Source organism: Saimiri boliviensis, chromosome 7 (assembly GCF_048565385.1).
Source record: "Saimiri boliviensis isolate mSaiBol1 chromosome 7, mSaiBol1.pri, whole genome shotgun sequence".
Classification (NCBI taxonomy): domain Eukaryota; kingdom Metazoa; phylum Chordata; class Mammalia; order Primates; family Cebidae; genus Saimiri; species Saimiri boliviensis.
The window spans coordinates 119994152-120018757 of NC_133455.1; the positions used below are offsets into that span (position 1 = coordinate 119994152).

Genomic DNA, 24606 nt, shown 5'->3' on the forward strand with positions numbered 1-24606 from the left:
TCGCTCATTCACCTATATTTTCATAGTATTGACCAGATGACAGATACCTCTTCTGGGACAGACAAGGATGATACAGGTAACTAAGGAGAAAGCTTAGAAGCTCTCCTGTTAGCTTCAATTTACCCGTTAGGAGGTCTGGCCTCTGCTGAGGCAGCAGAGGTGACAGGCCAAGTATTTGACAAGAGATAAAAATCTGAAATAGTGTTTAAGAATGGAAGAGGTTGCTGGAGCACCAGGGCTGCTAACCTGCAAGAGCCTGCCTCTACTTGAGTCAATCTGTGGTGCTACCAACCAAAGGTATATACTCAGTAGTATGCAGCAGCCCATGAAAGCAAAAAAGTCAGATGGTCAAACTGATGCAGGGATAAGGTTCTGCAGAGCCAGAGTGACAGGTCACAGCGTCTATGCTAAATGGGGAAGTGGTAAAGCCAGAATAAACTGACAAATAGGAAAAAAAAAAAAAAAAAAAAAAGGGTGGCTAAGGAAGTGGAGGAGGTTTCTTGAGGTCAAAGAGTAAGTATACTTAGAGGAAGAGATTAAAGGACAAGACATTAAAATCACAGTACATCATATATTTCAGAAAATAAATTTCTGATGAGTCTGAAGTGTGGCCTTACAATTGGTTTGCAAAATGGAGTGAAAATGACTAGTGGAGATGGAGGTCCTGAAATTGTTAAGGCCAGCCATGACCAATGAGATTGCCCAGAATGATGGTAGCACTGGGGAAAGAGATGCCCATCAACCATCAAAGTCCCCTCCATGAATGAAGAGGAGTAACCAGAGATGACAGTGAGGACAGATGGTGCAGCTGAACAGCAGATGCCTCAAAGTGGAAGAACAATAGTATAGCAATGGCAGTCAAGAATACAGGGGCAACGGACCCTGTAATCCATCTATTTACTCACAGTAAAGTGGGAAAAAAAAAATGAACTCTCCACTTGAAATAGTCCTAAGGTAAGTATGACTGAGGGAGGGTCAATTTCTAGTTAATGAAAAAGCAGAAAAGTGTTATTTACCAAGGAATAGGGAATGAAAATCTCTATAATGCAAAGAACTGGCAAGGATAGCAGCAATGGTAAAATGAATTGAGGAAAGCAGGTAACAATTGGAGAGGCCTGATGACTGGATGGGCTTCTATTTCAGCCAGCAGCAATGCATTACAGGGATGAGAAGCAAAGTGAATCAAATCAGTCTCTCAACGTTTCAACTGAACTCTGGAATGAGATGTTTCTATGACAAAACAAGTCCTGGGCAGTGACCAAGATGAGATGAGTTTGAATTGTTATTCAAGGTTCCAAAGAGAACAAGAGCGATAGGCTGTTTTGTGTCTCAATGAAGTTTAGCCCGCTTAGAGAGGATGGTAGGGCTAGGCTAGAAAGCGGCCAGTGCCCAGGTGGCCTACTGGTCTCAACAGAGCAGCATTACTTGCAGAGGGAAGGAGCCCATAGATGACTGGGGCCAGGTACCCATTCAGAACAGGAACAGGTAGGCTATGTTTGTCAAAATGTGTCCGACACTCTCACCTTAACCTTCATGGAGTTAGGCACTGAATGGAATAGAAATGCAGACATGCCTAAGTCAAAATGCTTGACAAATGCTGCAAAATTCAGACCCTACCAGAGGGAAGACTACAGGTAAGCTCCAATATGTGGTGGTGACCAATACTTAGATTTTTCTAACAGATAGTACACTGTATGTTGCCTCCTCAGGGGTGCCAAATCAATTTTTCTCTCATTAAATGGGGATGTGGACTACATAGCCTCTAGTGTTGTCTTTAAATTCTATAACCTTTTTAGGAAGAATCATCCTTAGAAGTCATCTATGTTCTTACCCTGTTGAGGTAAGGGGCCATAACTTAAGTTTCTTTGTGACTAATCTGCATATGGTAGGAAACCAAGGTCCGTAATAGCTACGCAACATAAGGGACCAGAGAGCTAAAACGCAGATTATTTGATTCCTAAATCCAGTGTTCTTTACATTATGTAATTCTAGGGTTCTCATCTGGGCTTTTGAAAATCTTTTTTAAAACTAAAGAACATTCTGATTTCATCCTACGTCCCTGACAACTTCAAAAGGGTTCCTTAATACAAGGTTTACCAGGTGGGGCCACTGAGCCATTTCTAAAACTTCTTGGTGGTGCCTTTCTTTCCCCCACTGACAAGATACAACCTAGCTCCAGTGATAAGGATAGGGAAAAGCTTCACCTAATAAAGAAATTTCACAGAACTTTACTAGATAGAAATATCAAATCAAGTGTTTCTTCCTACCAAAGTAGAGTAGAAATACACTTTAAAGAACAAACAAGTGAAAAGGGGTGAAGAGAGTCAAATTCCACAATCACTGTAGTTTATTCATATAATATAGTATTTGATTGCATTCTTTTGTATTGTTCCCTACTTTCATAATGTGTAAAATGTTTCATCATATTCCACTAATGGTTAAACTTTAAATGAAAGTATTCTGAATCTTCCATTTATTGTTATCAACCACAATGTCAAGATCCCCCAAGGAACACTTGATTTAAACTGGAAGGGTCCTACACATTTTTTTTTTTAATGGACTTGCCACCTTAAGAAACTTCAGGTGTCTCTTTTTGTTGGCAAGAAAATGATTTCCCCAGAGATAATCAGATTTCCCCCACCACCCCTGCTCTTTCAACCAACCCTCCTCCTAACATACATAGTTACATATTTCATGAAACTGTTTGAGACCAAGTTCACTGCAAGCAGAGTCTTAACATTTTCAGAAATGATCTGTCCTTCATACCTGCATAAGCTGGGATCTTTGGCAATGGGAAAAAGGTGCCATTTGCTTCTCTGAAGTAACTTCGGGTCTGCGAGCTTTAAGAAGCCAAAGAGAAAACGAAAGCATTTCCTTGTTTTCCCTATTAATGGTTTGTTGCAAAGAGATAAATTTCTCAAGAACCAAAGGTGAGGAAATGTGTTGGTCATCACAGGATTCTTGCTGGAAACAGACCAGGTGAAATCTTCAGGAATCACTTCACACTCCAAAAACCCTATTCTCAGCAATGATAATAGGCTAATCATACCACTGAGCAAATTATTTCAGCTCAGTTCTTTATTTTATAGAGAGCAAATGAAATTAGAAACTGCTTTGGCACAGGTTAAAGGTGGCTCCCATATACTCACTAGTTTTCCTCAGGATTATCAACACTCATTATCAAAATGTCCCTTTACTTGGTTACCATTTAAAGTTGCCACCAACGAAAATGACAGGGGTAGGGGTTAGGTGGGGAACCTGAGCATACACAAAATGTTTTAAATCTTTTAGATGTAATTAACCATATCTCATATGCTTTCAGAAAACAAAAGAAACACAAAACATGGTCAAAGATCAAGAAATCAGGTTATATTTTTTGGAAGGCACCACCAATTACCCTGATAAATTGTAAATATGTAAGGGAATAATCAATGGGGAATCTTGAAGTTTACAAGACATTGCTGTTTAGACCACTTGGAGTACTGCAAAAGAAAGAACAAGCAAAGATACAGCTTTAATAACCCATCATATCCTTGCCCAGTGCACATCATTTGTTGCATAGTGGTGACTGGCTATGATCCAGGCCAAGAGAAGACGAAAATTCAAAAAATACATTAACATCCATTCTTTCTCTCTCATACTACAGTATGAGATACCACCTGGCACATTCATATCCAAAGAAGTAATGATATGCTTTAATTGAAAAGAAAAAAAAAAGGAGGAATTTCAAATTGAGTATTTAAGGACCTACTTAACTGTAAAAGCAACCTTCTATACACATATGAAGCTAATTCACATGTGACACTTTATTGAACCTGGTTATACGTGGGACTTCAACGGCTCAATTTTTCCACAGTTTACACTTTTCAAATCCCACTCCAAATTGTCACTTTCTCCCTTAAAAAGTGGCTAATGCCATCCTTTGAGAGGTTTTCTCAGTTTTTCTCTTCATCCTCCTACTGTAAGCACTGGCTGATATTCACACAAATGTACTACAGAATTAAAATACTGACAAGCAAGGCGTTTCTTTACATGCACTGAATTGCACCCAGAATCCAAAAATGAAGAAACACAAAAGAACAGAGATTTTTTTTGGACACCTGCTAAAGACAATAGTAGAGAAGAACAGTGGTAAAGCACAGGTAAAATAATGCTAATCTTACAAGTCTGTCAGCCTTTTTTTTTTTTTTAGAGAGAGAGAGAGAGAGAGAGGGAGAGGGAGGGAGGGAGACAGACAGAGAGACAGAGAGAGAGAGAGAGAGAGAGAGAAAGAGAGAAACAGAGAGAGACAGACTGACTTGCTGTTGCCCAGGATGGACTCAAACTCCCAGGTTCCAGCGATCTTCCCACTTCAGCCTCCTGACTACAGGTGCACTCCACTGTACCTGGCTGCCATGTTTTTTTTATTATTAAAGTACACTGTGGGCAATCAAAGGTTTAATGTTTGCCTTTTCAATTATTCAAAGTATGACATGCAGTAATTTGAATCATGCAGGCAAAGCTCGTGTGCAGCAGCTTAGTGAGGAAGTCCCACATCTACACGTCAACATGGCTTTGTTGCAGTACCTATCAGGAAGCAAAATAAACATCTGTGGGAGGAAAATGTCCTATCTTCTCCCCCAGCTAGAAAGCTAACTACTAGTGCTATACTTGTACTTCTAAACGTGGGGATCTTAAAGGCTAATGACTTCGCCTTTAAGAATATCGAAGGCCTACCATTTTTCCATTTTTCTTTCTGTATACCTTTGCCAAGATAATTTATAATGAAGAGTAGTGAGAAACACCTTTGAAATAATTAAACATGGAAGTTAAAATACTAACGGTGAAGAATTGCAACTCCAGTTGCACTTTAGAGGAGATAAGAAGGGTAGAAATACATTTTAAATCACGTCTTAATACAAAATATTACAATACAGAAGAAGGGAGCAAGTTGTAAATAAGTAATTTCCTCTAAGTGAAAATAATGCTATATATTAGAACACCAACATTTCTTTAAATAGACGAATCTCTTTTAGTTAATTCCAAAACTACAGATTTGTGTGTTTTTTGTTCTGCCATTAATTTCTCCCTTCTGTTCTTCTCAGCCTTGGTCTAAACCTGTCAAGTCAGACCAAATCCTCCATGACTTTCAAGTAAATACAGAAAATCCCACAGTATCAATGAAAAGATGTATTTAAGTTTCGAAATGTCAGAAAGTAACAGGAAGTTATTCATACTTTCTCAGCACCCTCATTAACTCTCCACCGATGGTGGAATACTTAATGGAAGACTTGGAAGGAAAAATAAAAATTTTAAATTGTATTCCAGGCATCCATCACTTAAAATTACATTCAATTTTTAACCCACAAGTATCTGAAGACTTTTACAAAGAAGACCAAAAGGCAAAAAATATTGTGCTTTCTTGTATAAAATCAACCAGATGAAATTCTTAATCGATAATCTTTAGTTTGACAAAATAAAAACTTACGAAATTGGTGAATTAGTTACCTTGCAATATTCACTGAAATCTTGGATCATACACACACTTGAGATGAGACCTCAAGATGCATGCACAGTAATACTAACAAACCTCTGAACAAGTCAAACGTTATACAATATTAAGAAAAGAATGACTAAAAAGTAGGTAGTATGAACCACAGAGAAAACATTACAGGAATTGGATTTTATAAGAAAACATCTGCTTTTTTTTTTTTTGTCATAAGATGCCTTTTGAGTTAAATCTCATACCCACTCAAACTGTAACTGGACAGTACATTTCACTTCTAGTTACTAGAAGACAGTTCTTTAAAAGAGATTGGGGCAAAAAGGGAAGAGACTATAAGCTGTTGCTAGGTCCACCCCAATCCCCCCTTAAACAGATCAATTTAAGTCAAACCACAGATTTTTAAACCAAAATAAAGATACCAGACAATAAAGACAAAACACTATTTTTAGTCTTTTTTTTTTTTTTTTTTTGTCCTTTAAAAAAATTAGTCCCCTTCTAATAAGAGTTTACATACAGCTTACCTAATACCTTAAGAAGAACAGAGAACATAACAGGAGGGAAGAGGACACAGCACCATAGTTTCAAACATTCACACACAAAAGAAAAACAGCCAGCACAGACTAGAGTGAGACCAAGTTTCCCAGCAGACAAGGACAAGTCCCAACACACAAAGGAAATACAATTATCTATTTGAACAAAAGCAAAACGGAAGATCTGGTCAGGCTGAGATGGAGGAGGGAGTGCTAATTCCTTCTACTACAAGGAAGGAATGGGATTTCTTTTTTTTTTTTTTAAGCAAAAAAGAAAAAGCAAGCCCCCAAATGGATTTTTGATGTTGAAACTCTGTCATATGCTGCTGGTAACAGTAAATATATATATTTATATATTCATATATGTATATTAAAAAAGGAAAAATAATCTATTTATAGAACAGTCAGTAGTCAGAGACATTTAGAAAAAAGTAAAAACAAGTCCTTTTTTTTTTTTTTTTTTTTTCTTTTTAAAAATGGATTTACTAAAACAACTTCATCACCCAGAGGTACTACAACCACCATCCTCTGATGAAGCCATGGTGTTATTCAACAGCATCTGCTGTGGGCCATAGTTAGAAATTGCCAGTGTTGGAAACAGCAGACATTGGGGTCAGGGCTGCAAGGCAAAAAGCTGTTATTTGCTGGTCTTGCTCATGGCCATGCCTGAAGCCTGGTGTCTGGAATACTTGTGAATGAAGTTCTCCCCAAAAAGCATGCATCGCTGTAGCTCAGTAAGATAGCATGACTCAGCATCGTCGGCGTCGTTTCTTTTTTGGCAGAAGCCTGGATCCATGTACCTGCTCTTTTCCTAAAATGTAGACCCAAGACAGCAAGATTTTTCAAAGCCACAAAAAGGCTCCTTGCCTTGTAGTAGGTTCTTCCCCCCAGAATCCAATCTAATCAGATTTCTGAATTAGATGACATCCTTATCCGTACAAAGATAAGGTGACCTGCCCCAGATGGTAAGAGGTTCTCCTCCTATTTGGGGTATTCTTCTAGCACAAACAAGCACAAATATCTGAGGTCAATAGACTGATATCATTCCTTGATGTCTAACAGAAATAACTTTGGCCCTGTTACTCCTAGTTGTATCTTTAGGGCATTAAGTACCAGGTAATAATGGAAAACCCTCTCCAACTATCCCAGTGAAGGAGATCCAAGCAATGAGCACCTTCAGGTGGTGCTGCTCCTAAGTTGTAAGCCTCTAAGTAATATCAACTGGACATAAGCCACATCCTACATGCCCTGTTAGCACACCAGTGTATTAATACCAACCAGCCACTGTAGAGCTCAATCAAGCATCTGGCCTTAATGCAATAAACCACACTCAAAGGAGACATGAGTTGAAATACTGGCTGCTGTACCAAAGAAGACACCCTCTGCAAAGATATGTTGATAGAGAATGTAACCCACAGAGTCCATGCAAAGAGGAAGCCAGCACTAAGAGGACTTTCTCTGAAGGCCATTCATCTTTGGAAGCAACATTTCAAGTGGATATAAACCACTCTACTTGATGACTAAGGTGTCAATGTGGTCCATTTCCCCCCATGTCCCAAACTAACCAAGCATCTGCTAACTGGTCTCTTTAAGATCCTCCACTGGTAGTTTGTAGCTCATTATGAAGGAAGGAGGTGTTGCTTGACCTGGGCTATCTGGCCCCTGCTTCTTTGCACAGTTTATACAGATGTAATCTTCATTTTCAGCCATTTCTGGAGATACACCCACACAAACTTGATGAAACCACTCATCACAGCCACCATCACATTGTACCCAGTCTACCTGTAGGAAACAAGATTGGGGAATGTTTAGGTTACATAAACATTAAGCCTAGAATAAAAGCAAACCAAAGAGCTTTCTTGGCTTAAATGATAGCAAATAACTGGGATGTCTAGAGATAGGCAATGACTTCTTATGGGGTTATTTTTTAAAGAAAGAAGCTGAGAAGTTAATACCCCAAAATTATATTTTACCATAATGTGTCCATAAAATTAGGCCTCTCAGGTACTCTGTTACCTCATGAATACCTGGGGTTCCTTGCGAGGCAGAAACATGTTTGAGAAAAATTTGACAAAAAGGGTACTTCTAATAGAGCAGCCAAGTAGTTTTAGCTAATATTAACAATTTCTAGGCTCTAAGACAATGCAATTAATTATCAATCAAGAAAGGAAGAGTACAACAATGTGAAGGCAATCCTGTGTATTAGCTTTATTTCAAAGAGATAAGCCAAAGTACTAAGAGCATTAAATACCTTTTTAGAAAAGCAGTCACATAGGCCACTTTTAAAACTAATATTTTTTATTCTTCTCTTCTTCCGTTACAAATACAACTCCCTATAAAAAGTTAGCAAATATCAGATGTCAAATCTTACAAATTAACCAATTATAACAGTCAAAGACACAGGTCAATAGATCACTCTGGGGTTTAAAATTAAAATCTGGAAAACTGATAGGTCAGTGGCAGGTGCCAAGCAAACTCTGACCCTTTTGATGACAGTATGGTTACAGGAGGCTAGGGAGGGACTGTAATTTGGTGACTTTAAGCCTTGGACTTAGAGTTAACAATAAAGTGACTTTTGCCTTTTATATTTGAAGGCTGGTTGTGGTAGTTTTTACAGCTAATGTAATGGCAAATGAGAACATTTAAGATGAAAAGAGCTACTCTCCCTCACCTCAATACAAAGGTTGATCTTTTCATTGGCATAAGAAGCCACTTAAAACCATGAGCTTTATCAGGTATCAAAGTAAGGAGTAGAAAGGGATCAAAGAAGTACCTCAATACAACTTATGAGAAAGAACAGAGGAAGGAGGTTTTGGCTAGATAAATGAGTTTCATTCCTAGAAAGTGAGTGGTTTTCAAAATTAGTTTCCACGTCCTATTAAAAAATTGTCAAAACCACAGTAGTCATGTCAGTAGTTACAGGTTTATAAGGGGTGGGAAAAATAATTTATCAAAATAATATTTTACTTTAATTGTTCGTATTCTAAAGTTCTAGCTCTTAAGAGACAATATTGTTTAATATAAAGATTACTCAACTCAGAAGTTCTGAGTTCCAGTATGTATAATTTCAGGCAAGTCATTTAGCCTCATTGAGTGATTCAATTTCCTTATCTGAAAAACGGAGATGACATTAATTACGAGATTACCGAGAGGATCCAATGAAATAATATACAGCAAAACAACTAGTTCACAGCCTAGGATGCCGGAGGCACTTCCCAGTCATGGTCTCATGGCCCTACTCATTATCCTACACTATACAAAACATTTTACACCTTTTTGTAACTCTCTGCAGCACTACTTTTCAAAGTGTATAGACCACTGGCATCAGAATCATCTATTATGTTTGTTAAAAATGTAGCTGGAACCCATCATCCTATGAACTCAGAATATCTGGGGAGTACAAGCCAGAAGTTTACATTTTTACTCAGCTCCCAAGTGATTTTCTCATATATTTTAAATTTGATCACTGCTGGTAAATTCAGAGCAACTTAATACCTTCCTAAACTGATTTCTGTCTGTTCTGTAATTGTTTATTTAGCTTCTGAAGTCTGTGCAATTAATAAAAAAATAATAAAAAATAAACCTCATCAAACTGTTCCTATGGTAGCAAACTAATCAGAGACTACAAGAAAGGGAAATAATGGTGGCATCTGCACAAAATGTAAAAATTAAAGTACTGCAAGCAGGTGAAGACTTATAAAATGCTAGCTGTAGAGCAGCTGCACTCACAATGAGTGTTTTGGCTGTCTGGGACTGGTAAAGAGAACTGGAAGGATAAACTGTGGTTCTCTGTGCTGCCCAGGTTTGAGATACTATGCTGTTTGCAATGGTACCCCTGAACCAACAGACACCTTTACCCTTACCTCCAACCCTCTTAATCCAGTCTAGTACCCATTCATGCTAACCCATTGGATAAGAAAGTTATCAGTGTATCAGTATTTGCTACAAAAAAAAAGTGTCCTATGTCTCTTTAAATCTAACTTTTGCACTATACTCATTGGCTTACAATTTCCCAAAATTCTCTTGCAAATAAGACAATACTTTCCCTTTTGTGATTTTTGACTAAAAGTCCCCTCCTAAGCCTAGCTCTTCTACCATTTCAAAAGAGTATACAACGTTCCTTGAGTTACTGGTACACAAATTCTAACCCAGACTACAGGTTATGTAACAATTTAGCCTGATAATATGATGAGCAAAAAATAGTCCTTCTCTTACCAATATCTTTTTATCATGTTCATCTACTAATAATCAAATTTGAGTTCTACTTTTGCGTGAAAAGCCCACAGGATTATAAAGCAAACTAAATAAAGTCTGGGATGTCGACTGACTCCAAAGATGATTTTGACACAGGGGCAACATACTATGTAGTATCTGGAAACTCAAGAACACAGAATTTGGATAACTGTATAAATTGTCATCTCCCGTTTCATTATTTCTAGGAGACATGTTTAGTGAATCCAAAAAATAATTCTTAAACTTCACAGCTATGAGCTGTTCAAATACTGAATAAGAGATTTTACATTATAGAACATGTTTAGTGAATCAAAAAAAATAATTCTTAAACTTCACAGCTATGAGCTGTTCAAATATGGAATGGTAAAAGATTTTACATTACAGTACAAATAGGTTACTATGTTCAGATCTGGGGTAAATGTCTGCTTTAAAGAGGAATACATTAAAGAGAGAAAATAATTTACTATTCATGTTTTGCTGTATGGTTTCATATTTACACTTAAGAAAAAAATACTTGGTATAGTATATTTTGTTCATTTCTTAGAGAACAGTACTGCACTGGGAAAAAAGAAAATCTGGTAATTTAGTGACGTTCTTAGCTTAGTAACTGAGTTTTTGTTATTTTGGCATTTAATATCTTTTGCACCAAATTTCCTTGCAAAAAGCAGATTTGAAAAAGGAAAATAATTCACTTAGCGAACTACAGCATAAGTTCAGAATCCTTGTGTATATTTTCTTGGTGCCCTTGATATTCAGTGACCAACCCTCCCAATTTGCCAAGGAATGAAAGAATTCTCAGTATGTGGGGATTTCAGTGCTAAAACTGGAAAAGTGCCAGGGAAACTGGGACAGCTGGTTACTCTAGCTCAAAATCATGTTATGTGTGTGTGCGTGTGTGTGTGTGTTAGTTATACACATTTAGGTAACTTAACCTTTGATTATCTATGCTAAAAGGAGATATAAACTAGTACAACCACTGAAAATGCAAATACCTTGACTGAGGCAACACCCCCATGAAAATCTTTAAAATCAGAGTGGTTAATAAATAGTTAAAGTGAGAGTTCATAAATTCAGTCTCTTAATTTACCACCCCAAACTTCTTATAGAAGTAAGAATGGTTAAGAAAAAGGCCAACAATAAGAGGGTAAAAAAAGTGAAGGGAAAAAGAAGACTATTTTCATAAGTAAAATTATTAAATATTTATTCTAATACAGAAGAAAAATGTTACTTAAATTACTAGCCTGAAATAATTTGGTCTTTTTCCAGTTAACTTGTTTTATCTGTGGTACCAGTAAGACTGAATAAAGAGTTCAAAGAGAAAGAGATTCTGAACTTTAAAATTAATTTTTAAAAAATAGTTCATTATTGTTTTCAGCTTGACATTAATTTAATAATCAGAGGAAGAATTTTTTCAAAATATTTTACATTATTCTGATATTGTCTTTCCTTTTCTAAAACATCTTGAAATTGAGGCTAGGCACATTTAACTAGCCGCCTTTAATCCTTCTTTTAATTTTTAAAGACATTGCTCAAATTAGCTGGGCATGGTGGCATGTACCTGTAGTCCCAGCTATTCAGGAGGCTGAGGGAGGAGGGCTGCTGGAGCACAGCAGATCAAGGATGCAGCGAGCTATGATCACACCACTGTACTCCAGCCTGGGCAACAGAATAAGACCCTGTCTCCAAAAAAAAGAGTATTTCTCAATCTGCACATTTTAGGGGGAAAGTAACCGTAATTATTGGCTAGAGAAATAATAGTAATTACTGGTGAGAGAATTCACCTAAAAACAAGTGAACCCTAGAAGTTATTTTTTGCTGCACGGTATTTTAAAGAACAAACTGCTCTTGAAAGCATCAATTTTTTTTCTTTCTCTTCTTTCTTTTTTTTTTAAACATTATCTTGCCAATCTTTTTCTTTTTGAGACAGGGTCTCCCTGCATAGCCCAGGCTGGAGTGCAGTGGTGCAAACACAGGCACAATCATAGCACATTAACTACAGCCTTGAACTTCTGGACTCAAGCAATCCTCCTGTTTGAACCTTCTGAATAGCTGGGACTACAGGCATGTGTCACTGCACCTGGCAAAAGCATACTTTTCTTATTTTGTTCTATAAATGTGTGCTGTACATTAGTTAAGTTTTCTTAGAGAAAACTTAACACTAACACTAAACACTGAGAAACTTTTAACATCCTTTACAGAAGCTTTTATAGAAATATAACTTTTATTTAGTAAAATCAGTGTCAGGAACAAACATATAGAACCATAAAAACTGCAAAATAGCAAAAACAAGGAAAACATCTATAATCTGAAATAATTTCTGCTTAAAACGAAACACATTATAGAAAGGTAACACTGTTGCACTGGCATGGATGTCCAAAAGTGTAAAAAAAAAAAAAAAAAAAAGAAAAAAAGAAAAAAAAAAGAAATATAACACTGTTTTAGGTAAACTAACAACATAGGGTAGGGTACACATTGCTCACCTTTATGTATTTTAACAGTTCAAAATAGACATTTTCTCTGAGCACTCAGCCAAATCTCCTTTTGCTCCATCAAAATGTAGATGATAACTCTAGATTTTGTTTTAAAAATACCTATAGTATAGTAGGAGCAAATCTCATGGTTCTTCCAAAAATAATGATCACATCTTAGCACTTAGGTTGCATTTTTGGTTAACAAGTGCTTTCACAGAGATTGTTTCATCTTATGATCATAACTCTTTGACTAAGCAGGGCACCTGTTACTTTGACAATTTCATAGCAAATGAAAAAAAAAAAACGCCTATAATGTTTACGCTGCTCTAAGAAGACAATAGGAATAATGGATGAACTGAATCATATTTAAACGCTGAGCGAAGAGGGAGGAAAGATTAAGTGATAAGGAGAAAAAGAGTACAAAAATAAAAGGCTTATGATAAATATAAACATTATAGAAAGAATGACAGGAAAGTTTAAAAAAGAAACATCCTATCTTGCTGCTAGTCTTGAAACTACCATAAAATTAAAGGAGAAAGGAAAGGGAGAAGGTTCTGCCAATACTGAACTGCTAACACTTTGGTACCCAAAGAGAAAGTTAACTCTGCATCAGCCTCTTTAATAAACAAATTAAATGAAAATGAATTCAAAATTAAATATAAAAATAATATTCACATTATGATGTACTAAAATGCTTTAAAATGTTTATAATATAGGAGAATACTTATAAAATGAATAAATGCAAGTCAATAAACAGTCTGACCATCACATAAAACAAATCCCATAAAAAATTTGAAAGGAAACACTAAAATATTTATAGCTGTCTGCCTTGGAAGATTAAACTACAGGATATATATTTTACTATACACAGTATTCATTTTCCAAAAATAAATAGAATACCTCTAATACATCTCATTTATTTAAATATGTATAATTTAGTCTGGAATGTGTTTCTGTACTTACATCTCAATTATCAATGGGGTAGAGTGTTAGTGGAGAGAATCTGGTCTGAGAGCCAGGGATCTAGGGTTCTACTTTCGGTTTTGCTACTTATTAGCTCCGTAACTTTGGTCACATAATTGATCTTCCCTGAGTCCTTGTTGCATCATTTGTAAAATGAGCAGCCTGAACAAGGTGACCTCTTGGTCTCTTCAAGCTCTAGAAATGCTTAAGTATTTCACCGAAGAAATAAGTCAGGGCATAACCCATAGGGAATAGTGATGCAGTTTTATTTGCTGTTTATATTTTCAAACTGAGGCACTATTTGAATTCTAAATATCAAGTAGTGTAATAAGCATAATAAAATTAAAACTACAGATATATCAATATTCTTGACAAGAACCATAACAGGTGCCTCCAACCATTTAAACAACTGGAATTTTTCACAAAGTCTGATTATTTCTCAGAAGTTCATACTGTCAACATTATATGTAAAGAACGGCCATCACAGAATTACTATACTTAAAATTTAGGGTTGAAATTTTTAAAATAAAATTTACTTTATTTATTCACAGGTTTGAATTATTTCTTGTAAAAGATGTGAAGAAAATCATATTCCATTCAGGAGAGTGCTCATAGGTCTCAGCATGAGTAAGATATGGACCAAAAGTTTCAAGTCTTTGGAATACAATCTTAATGCAATTTGCCGCAGCTCTTAAAATACTGGCCCAGGATTTTTTTCAGGCCACTGTGGCTAACTGACAAGGTATTTAGTTCCCTTAGTCACCTTACAGAAAAGGCACAAGACCATTCTGAAACTTGTTATGCCCACTGCATACGAAATGCACTGTTTGCCAGGGATTGGCACATAGCTTCTCTCTGCTCCTGTCTCATTATGTTCACTAAGTATATGATTTTAAAATACAACACTTCTACTAGGCACACTAAGGGCCTCATTATTCGAAAACAGTTCACAGAAATTATACAAAAGATATTATGTTGGAAGTCCAAATCCTAGAATCAAAAACATACTTAACACTGGTATCAAACATGTATCTCCACAACTGTTGTTCCTTGACCCCTCACACTTGACTATAAACAGTAGGAACTCACCTTGTCCTTGCAGGGCCTTTGGCAGTTTTGTGCTGCACATACAGCATTCTCATCATCAGACTCCTCTGCTCCTGACCAGTCATACTTTGAGGGGATGTCCAGCACTTTTTTCTCTCTCTTCTTCTCAGTGCTCTCTTTCACAAGTTCAACTTTGGCTGCAGCAGCCTTCTCTTTCTTTTTCTTTCTCTCTTCTTCTTTTGCTAGTTTCTTGGCCAGTTTATTCAGCTCCTTTGATTTGTCTGCACTTAATTTTAATTTCTTCTTTTTAGGTTTGTCCATTTTCTTTAACTCCTTGGACTTCTGTTTTCCTTCTCCAAAAAGTTGCTCTACCTTTTCTAGCTTCCGCTTCCGTTTCTTCTCTGAAGAGTCCTTTCCTTTCACTTTCAGTGGTTTCTCTTCCATGCTGTCATCCTTCAAAAATATAAAATTAGGGACAACTTTAAAGCAAGGCAGTTAAAAAACAGTGTTACTCTCTTTTATGAGACACCTAGAATACACATTCAGAGAGACAGAAAGTCAAACAGAGGTTATCGGAGGCTGAAGAGAAGAAGAAATGGAGATTGGTTAAGTGGGTATAGTTTCTGTTACGGATAACAAAAAAATTCTGGAAAAGAAGAGTGGTGACAGTTGTTCCAACTGAATTGTCTACCTAAAAAGGGCTAAATGGTAAATTGTATGTATGGATATTATGCTACAATAAAAAAAGATTTACGGGCCGGGTGTGGTGATTCACGCCTATAATCCCACCACTTTGGGAGGCTGAGGCGGTTGGATTACTTGAAATCAGGATTTTGAGACCAGCCTGGCCAACATGGTGAAACCCTATCTCTACTAATAAAAATTAGCTGGGTGTGGTAGCACATGCCTGTACTCCTAGTTACTTGGAAGACTGAGGCAGAAGAATGGCTTGACCATAGGAGGTAGCAATTGCAGTGAGCCAAGATCAAGCCATTGCACTCCAGCCTGGGCAACAGAGAGAGACTCTGTCTCAAAAAAAAAGAATTATGTTATTCTGAAGATATTTAAAAGACATTTTAAGAAGGCAAGTACGCTATTCAATGGAGATAACAGAAAATAATGACAAGTCTGAAATGAAATATTTAACTTATTTTCAGCTTAGTAGGAGAAAAAGGGCACAAAAAAATTTCAGTGTTAACATAACATTAACACAGTCTGTAGCATCTCTGTTAGATATGAAAACATACACAAAAAGCCAACTGAACTAAATTTTGTAGTAACTTTCGGGGTCTTCAATTTATTACTTATAAACTATTAACCCAATTAATAAAATTATTGGTGGTTATTTTTTGAAGTCAGAAAAACATAAAGCTGTATTCACAATCTCATTACAAAGAATATATAGTGACTTTGCCAAGGGCCAGAAAACAGCTCATGTGACCAAGCAAAAAAAAAAAAAAAAATTGTCATTTTTGTTTTCAGCGTTTTAATATTGCTGCTAGTATGTGCCAATGTAATAAACATTTAAAATTTTCACGGTAAAAGTGTACCTAGTAACAGAAAGAATGGGAGGAGGCATCAGAGAAAGAAATACTGAAGAAACAGAAAATAAACTTAGTAAATTCCTTAAGAAAAAACATTTGAGAATTCACTTTTCTGTAGATTTGAGACTTGAAAATCTTTGAAAGGAACCTAAGAATCAACAGAATCCAAAAGAAGACTGGATTATAAGTGTTTTAACTCTATTACATCTTGAACAAGATATTTAACCTCTTAATACTTTGTGCTTCCTAATCTGTAAAGAGGATTGCGTAAGATAATGAATGAGAAGAAAATGCTTTGCAGACTGGAAAACACTATCTAAATTAGGCTACCTAGATCTGACTTCCAAAACAATAACAACCTATAGCATGCTGAATGTATCTATCTCAACTATTGGTGATATGGTACCATTCCATTACACGGAAACAAGGAAACTAATGAAAAGAATACTAGGAGTCAAATGGCAAAGTTAGAATCCAGGTCTCTATTTTTACTGAAGGTGTGACTTTAATTTTCTACCTCTCATACTTACTTTCTTCATATGCAGAATGGGTAAAATACTTGCTCCGTCTCTCCCTCCCCTACCTATCCCTCTTCAAGACAGTGGTAAGGACCAAATGGATATGGTATCATCATCGCATCAAATGAGCTCATGGAACTGCTAAAGTAAGTGTGATATATGAATGTGGACTTTCTCTCCTACCCAGTCTACTTTTGTTTAACCATCCCTGTGCTTCTTTTTTATAGCCACTATATATTCTCCCCTCACTTTGGGCCCTCCAATAATGGGAGTCTGGGCTAGGGAGGTTGTTCTAAACTGGAAGGTTATCAAATCATGCCGTTTCCCGTCCCCTTCTTTTTAGCAGAAATGGCCTTTTTTCAATTTAGATACTACATAAAAGCTCAATAAAGAAAACCATAAGTCAGATCTCTGGTGTTTAACAACAAAAAAGACAGAAAGAAAGAAAGAGAGGGAGAGAAAGGGAAGGGGAAAGGGAAGGAAACGAAACAGCAAGATAGCACAATTTCTTTGGCTGAAGTGGAAAAGTAAGCCAGCCAGATTACTGCTGTCAGCCATCCCTTTGCTAACATTTATGATACTGATACCTCTGAGAAACCCAGGCATTCTAGTTTTAAAATGACTATTTAAATAAGCATAAAATCCACACCTCCATGATATGTAAGAATCTGTCTTCGGAGGGTGGGTGTGTGGCCTGCAAAATCCGCCATATGTGTTGAGTCTCATCCAGAGATACTTCCAGGAGATCTCCAACCATCATAAGTTCTTCCAGTTGGGCCTTAGCTCCAGGTGACAACTCCAGCACTGGAGGTTCCAAACTGCGGGGCACCAAAGGGCTCTTCCGAGGTTGTTTCCTTGGGGTGCTAGAACCTATCCCAAAAAATACCATAAAACAAAGGAAAAAAAAAATCAAACTAAGGAAAAACATGTTTTCAAAGTAAATACTTAAAATAGCCCCCCATTCCTCAATACTAACTTCAGATATATGGATTCATTGTATCAGTATGAAAATGTAAACAGAATTAGAAACAAATACGGACCAAAAAGATGAACAATTCCAAGCCCTACTCTTAAAAAATGGTTTAGGGTTATTTAAAAAAAAGCAGTTCTTTCAGCTGGATGCAGTGGCTCTCACACCTGTAATTCCAGCACTTTGGGAGACCAAGGTAGGCGGATCACCTGAGATCAGGAGTTCGAAACCAGCCTGACCAACCTCTACTAAAAATACAAAAATTAGCAGAGCGTGGTGGGGCATGCCTGTAATCCCCCCTGCTCAGGAGACTGAGGTCAGAGAATTGCTTCAACCCAGGATGGGGAGGATGCAATGAGCCAAGATCTCGCCATTGTACTCCAGCCTGGGCAACAATAGAGAAACTCCATCTCAAAAAAAAAAAAAAAAAAAAAAAAAAAAACCAAACAGTGGTTCTTTATCCTGAATGTTAATCTCTATTGAGTCTTTATCATGTGGCAAGAGGAGCAGGGAACCAGAATCTCTTCATTTTAGAGTATACCAAAAGATTAAGCAATTAAAAAAGCATTTGGCTGCCATATATATATGGTTATCTTTCTAATGAACAGACAATAATATATGGTTATCTTTCTAATGAACAAACAATAATACACAGTTCCATAAAATCCTGAATTCTATTATAAAGAGATAAACACCCTCCATCTTCCAGAGCTATGACCTAAAGCAGGTGTCCCCAAACTTTTTACACAGGGGGCCAGTTCACTGTCCCTCAGACTGTTGGAGGGCCGCCACATACTGTGCTCCTCTCACTGACCACCAATGAAGAGGTGCCCCTTCCTCAAGTGCGGTGGGGGGCCAGATAAATGGCATGCGGCCCGTGGGCCGTAGTTTGGGGACGCCTGGCCTAAAGTAATGTGACTTGTTTTCGGTGAGGGAGAGAAAAATGAACATCATAGAGAAAACCACCCTCCAAGGAAATGAAGAACTTTCTAACAATTAAAGGTATCCAAAACCAGAATAAATATTCTTAAAAAGCAGTATTTACTCGACCCCTGATAATGACCAAATAGAAGGTAAAGGACTATCTACCCAGAATTTTCTAGAACTGAGGCCTGGGACTAGACAGCCCCTAAAGTTCTAATTAGGACTCTATAATTCCATGTACGTTTTCAGGTTGTGATGACAGAAAATGCAAATAGGAGACCGGTTTTTCCTAAGGAAAATAGCATTTTCAGGTTCCATTAGCATTTCATGGCCGAGCACTGTATTCCACTCAAAAGGGATTCACAAACTGTCTTGATTAACATAATGTTTTTCCTCACCGGTTTTAGGTTTATCTTCCCCACAGTTTTTTAAAGGAGTAATACCTTGAGAACAACTCTTAGAAGCAGAAGAATAAGCATGCTCTGCACAAAATGAAGGGGCTGTCCACATGTGAGTCACCACCTCCTCCGATTTGATGGGAATTTCTTCATCACAAAAAAGATTGGGTTCAAGACTACTAGAGGACTTCACACTGGCTGTGTCCTGAAGAAGCAGCAAAGAGAAGTATTCAGAATTAGAGTCATTTAACTTATTTTACGACAAGTCCCAAAATGGAGGCTTTCAAGTTAAAGCTTCTAATATACTAAATATGAGATTTAAATCAAGTATCTGATGTTAAATAAGATAGAAAATGTCAACTAGGGAGAAAAATGGTAATTGTGGCAGGCCAGGTCTCCATTAGTAACCAGAGAAGTTTCCACTAACACATTACCATAATTCTGATGAATGTGTAAGTTAAACAGGAATGATTGCAAAAACCTGACAACAAACCCATTAAGCTATCACCTGGGTTTTCTCAGACCCTAAAGCCTGGTAAAATTATGAAGGCATCCTTACACACACTTTGTACCAGGGTCCACTTAAGATTAAGAAGTTTTTCCAAATCTCTAGAGAAAGCTTTCCAGAGCCTGGACCCTACCCAAAGAAGCGATACAGTTTGAATGACAAACTCTCGCTTGTAGGTGCACTCCCACACATAGGCATAGAGTTTAGAATGAATACAAGCACTGAAAAAGACTTGTAACTTTGGTTACAAGTCTGGTGAGTTACTCCATAACCAGCTGCAGAAATAAATTCCCTTCTTTCTCAGTCAGTCTGCATCTCCTTACTGGACTGTGAGAACAAGCAGCTGGACCTCGTTCTGTCCAGGAACATAATGACTACAGATTCAAGCTAAAAGAGAGCGTTAAAGTCAAAAACAACCCATAAAGATAATAAACCTACAAAAAAATTACTATTAAGTAATTTACCTTCTATAGTCTACAACCTGAAAAACTCCTATACCAACAAGTTAAGGAGTGGAAGATAAATTTAGATGTGACAGCTTAAGGACACAAACCATTTACTCCTCTCTAAGGGTTTTCAAACCTAGAATCTTGCCAATAGCTCTTACTTAATACAAGTATAAGTCTGACTGACAATATACAGATTATAATAAGTCTTCATGTAATGCCATCAGTAGATTCTTGACTTTAAGCAAAAGGAAGCACAGCAGCAGGTCCTTGAATAAAGCAGGTCCTTGTTTTCATTTCAACAATGATGGGGGTAAAAATCATTTCAGCTTACAGATCAGCACGGTGCACTGCTCGTTAATCTCACTGTTTCTCACTTAAAGTCTTTGGAATGTTAAGTGAGCTCTGATTAGGTCTCAGATGATTCTCCTTGAAGTTAGTTTCCCACAACCTCACCTACACAGACACAATCCCAAAAAATCAAGGACAGACTTTGCTTCATTAAATATCTACCTCGTAAGTAATAATTTTCTGGATGATAACTAAGATAAAACGGCTGATTTTAGCTTACTAATTAATTACTTACTCCTCTTCCTAAACCAAGAGGGGGCTCTCTTCCTCAAGCAAAATATACTAAGTTCGAAGTATTTTAAGTATGAATTTATGGTCACAAAAAAGGGCATCACGCAAAGGAAAAAACCACCAAGCCAAATGCAAATAAACTGGCAAATAAAATTTTCATTATACAATAATCGCTTGCTCTATGGGAAAATGCTCAAGAGTATAGGTTTTGTTTTGTTTTGTTTTCATTCAAAGATATCAACATCAAAGTAAATTTTGGGGGGTACAGCTCAGTGGTAGAACACTTGACTGCAAAGTAAACCTGACCTTGAATTACTGTTAAGTCTTTACACCATTCTTCTCTTCTCAGCTGTCAAATACATTGTTAACACTAGATAATCCATAATCTTATTTTCCTACCCTGTCAACACCTACTACCAAAGAGACAGTAAGCTAAGATTCTCATATAAATTCTGCCAAAAAAAGGACTACTCCATACAACCATATAAAACTACAGTTGTGATCCCTAGCCCTGAAAATCATGGAATACTCGTGATGTTTTCATAGGTTACGTCTGCTTTCGAGCAAAGCCCATCATGTTAAGCAATTCTAGAGGAGTGGCTGATACTTAATGTGCTAGAAAGTAACCACCAAAAATATCAAAAGCCTCTAACTAGGGTAAACGGGTAATTCTAGTATTCAAGCAAAACATTATGCTTGGCATGGGTTCCATTCTTTTTCAGCTGCTCCTAGTCATCCTATATACAACTTCGTAAACAAAGACGGTCATTAACTTCTGGATAACAAGGTGCTTAAGAAGATTATTTGAACAGGCTAATTCACGTTGCAAACATTCTCAAGTCTTTCCCCTGGATCCCTTTTTATCTTCAGAAAGAATATTTTCCTGCAGAAGAATCTACAAGTGTCTATGACGGATGGTTTTCATTGTACATCCAGGAGTTTTAATGCTGATGAGATTAATGAGCACTACCCAGCTGATCTGCAAGCTAAAGAGACAAAAGATAGCGACAGGGTAGGGAAAGGATCTCCCCTTGTTCTTTGGAAGCACCATTTTATATCAGAGTAGGAGGAATTCTCAGGTTACAAGCATAGATTCTAAACAAAGCAACTAAGAATTATATAAAACAAATCAATGGATTGACTGTAATCTGGCAGGGTCTCTGCCTAGATCACGTTATTACTAGGTTAAAAAGCAAAGGACTTGCCCCTGACACAAAGTGATAACAAAAGGCCAACTGGATCCAACACAAAACAAACTCGTCAAAACCTTCTCTTCACCACCAATGAGGTGTCATTACCAAAATAATCACATTGATAGTAAACAGTTTGTTGTATCTGCAACCGCAACTCAGCAAATTCTAACCTGGGCCCAAGTATTATATTACCCATCTCTGAATATAACATTCTATCTAGCACCATCCAGACAAGAAAGCAGAGCAAAAGACTCATAGTCTAGCTAGAATGGAATTTTTTTTTTTTTTTTTTTTTTAATACAAGGTCTTGTTCTGCTGCCCAGGCTGGTGTGTAATCACAGCTCACTGCAGCCTCAGCCTCCTATGCTCAAAGCAATCCTCCCACTTTAGCCTCCCAAGTAGCTGGGACTACAGGCACATGCTACCACACCCAATTAATTTTTGTATTTTTTATAGAGATGGAGGTCTCACTATGTTGCCCAGGCTGGTCTCAACGATACTCCCACCTCAGTCTCCCCTAAAGCGTTGGGAGTACAGGCATGAGTCTTCAGACCAAGCCTAGAATGGAATTCTTAAAATTTAACTGTATACAGACTTTAACAACTCAAAGAATTAAAAAAACCTGAAATTGACCATGAAGCTTTCCATAACTTAATGCATTGTTTTTCTAGTTCCTCTATGTGATAAGGAATTATAAGATGAGGGAAACAAATACAGATCTTTTTAAAATTCTAATTTCTAAAAACTGTTGTTGCAGGCCAGGTGCAGTGGTTCACGCCTGTAATCCCAGCATTTTGGGAGGCTGAGGCAGGCAGATCACTTCATCAGGTCAGGAGTTCAAGACCAGCCTGGCCAACATGGTGAAACCCCATATCTACTAAAAATACAAAAATTAGCCAGGCAGTGGTGGTGCACACCTGTAATCCCAGCTACTTAGGAGGCTGAGGCACAAGAATTGCTTGAACCCAGGAGGTGGAGGTTGTAGTGAGCGGAGATTGCGCTGCTACATTCCAAAAAAAAAAAAAAAAGTTTCAACAACCTGTATTTTTTTGAGTTTTGAAAAAAATGCTATGACTATAAACTCAGAATAGATGTCTAGTTTTCTCTTTCATTTTCAGGCCTCAAACATTGCCATTCAATAGCTTTTTTTTTTTTTTTTTAACAAGCCCAATGATCAGGTATGTACCCACACAGCCTGTCCGTGTAATTACCTTCATGTCATAGCCATATGTCTCTCGAATGTCTTCATCAGAATCTGTTTCTTCGTCATCATAGTCCATTGTTTGTCGAGGAGAAGATGACACACTGCTTACCACCCGGTTAAAAGCAGACTGCTGGAAACTAGGTAAGTGTCCCTAAACAACAAATAATTCCAGGATGAACAGCATGACATGCTAAACAAACAGGATAATTAAAGCGTGCTTAAGTTCACTAAAATGTAGTGAATAAACAAAGTGGCTAACAGAGTTCTGCAACAGTTAGTAGAAATCAAATTATTTGATTATGATGCCAAAGTCCACCTGGATGACAGTCCCAGAAATATTTGACCAAGTATGTATCCCAAAAAAAGTGCTATGGTGTTTGCTGAAGGAGAATGCAATGGATAATATAATTGCTGACAAGTTACTGTTATTTTCCTAATCAAATAGTAAGACAGGTTCGATTTACTATTTACACACTGACGTATTATCCCATGAAACAGAAAAAGAATGTAAACCCTGAACTTGCCTGTAAGTCTGGATTGGCAGCTGCTTTTTGGAGTTCTGCACTGATGATCTTTTCAGTTTTTTCTCGAGCTGCCTGTTCCACCATACGCTGGCTCAACACAGACAGTTTGGCCAGGGCAGAGGATAGTTCATCTGTGGCTAGAGCCTGCCGTGCTCTATCTTGCCAACTCATAGCACGTTCTGTCAAACACTGTAGGGCCTCTCCTTCAGGCAACCGTACAGGCAACTTCTGAAGAGATACCAGGAGTGACAGAATAGTCTCTAGCCTGGGCCTTCGAGACCGCATACAAAGAGGGCAAAGGAATTTTACTTCTTTAGCTTGCCAGCTGGATCCTTTTTTTTGGGAACTTGATTTAGGGAGAGGAACACAGCTGTTATGGAACCAGTCTTTGCAGAGCTCACACTGTAGCATAAACCCACTGGCGGTCTTACGGCAAATGCAAAATTTTACTTCTTCTATGCGGTCCACCATGGTCATCTTGGCTAGGTTGACTGCTCTGAGGGAATGCATGGCTTCAATCTCTTTTTGCTCCCGTTCTTTAAAAACTGCCACCTGTACAAGACAAACATTTAATTAAAAAGAGTCACTGCAATATATTCCCAAAATACCAGATCCTCAAGGCTGTGGGATCTTTCTCCAAGTTATCAGTTATAAACAGTTTCCTAAAATGTGGGGCCCCTGGCAGTTTCCATGCAAACATTCCTCAGCTGTGAAATGGGCAAAGTGCTATCATATTTGATCATGTACATTAGTACAGTACTTTGGCCTCTTCTGTAGGGTGCAGTAGAAAGACAGGATGCCTTGAAATCAAGCAACCTGAGCACAAAGCCTGGCTCTTGTACTTTTAGACTGTTAATATGGGAAACGAGTTTCAGAAACTCTTGTTTTCTGAAAAATAAGGATACTACCAACCGTATTTTGCTGTTTTACGGATTAAATAAGATAACCTATGAAAATGCCTAACCTGATACCTTGTACAAGGTAAACACTCAATAAAGTATTAGTTTCCCATCCCCTCATAATTCATTCCCTGGGGCAAGTCCTATATAAATTAATTTATTTTCTC

General features: G+C 37.4%; 1 protein-coding gene across 1 annotated transcript in view; it reads right to left on the reverse strand.

Moving 5' to 3' along the window:
• Positions 1-3349: 3349 nt before the first annotated feature.
• Positions 3350-24606, reverse strand: part of KDM5A (lysine demethylase 5A) — a 101277-nt gene continuing 80020 nt past the window's right edge. Inside the window, exons 23-28 of the mRNA XM_010345024.3 lie at positions 23541-24092; positions 23024-23167; positions 19129-19288; positions 17441-17661; positions 14772-15182; positions 3350-7797 (exon numbers count right to left, since the gene is read on the reverse strand). Of these exons, the coding sequence (XP_010343326.2) occupies positions 7591-7797; positions 14772-15182; positions 17441-17661; positions 19129-19288; positions 23024-23167; positions 23541-24092 (1695 nt within the window). The 3' untranslated portion in view covers positions 3350-7590. The remainder of the gene's footprint in view (positions 7798-14771; positions 15183-17440; positions 17662-19128; positions 19289-23023; positions 23168-23540; positions 24093-24606) is intronic.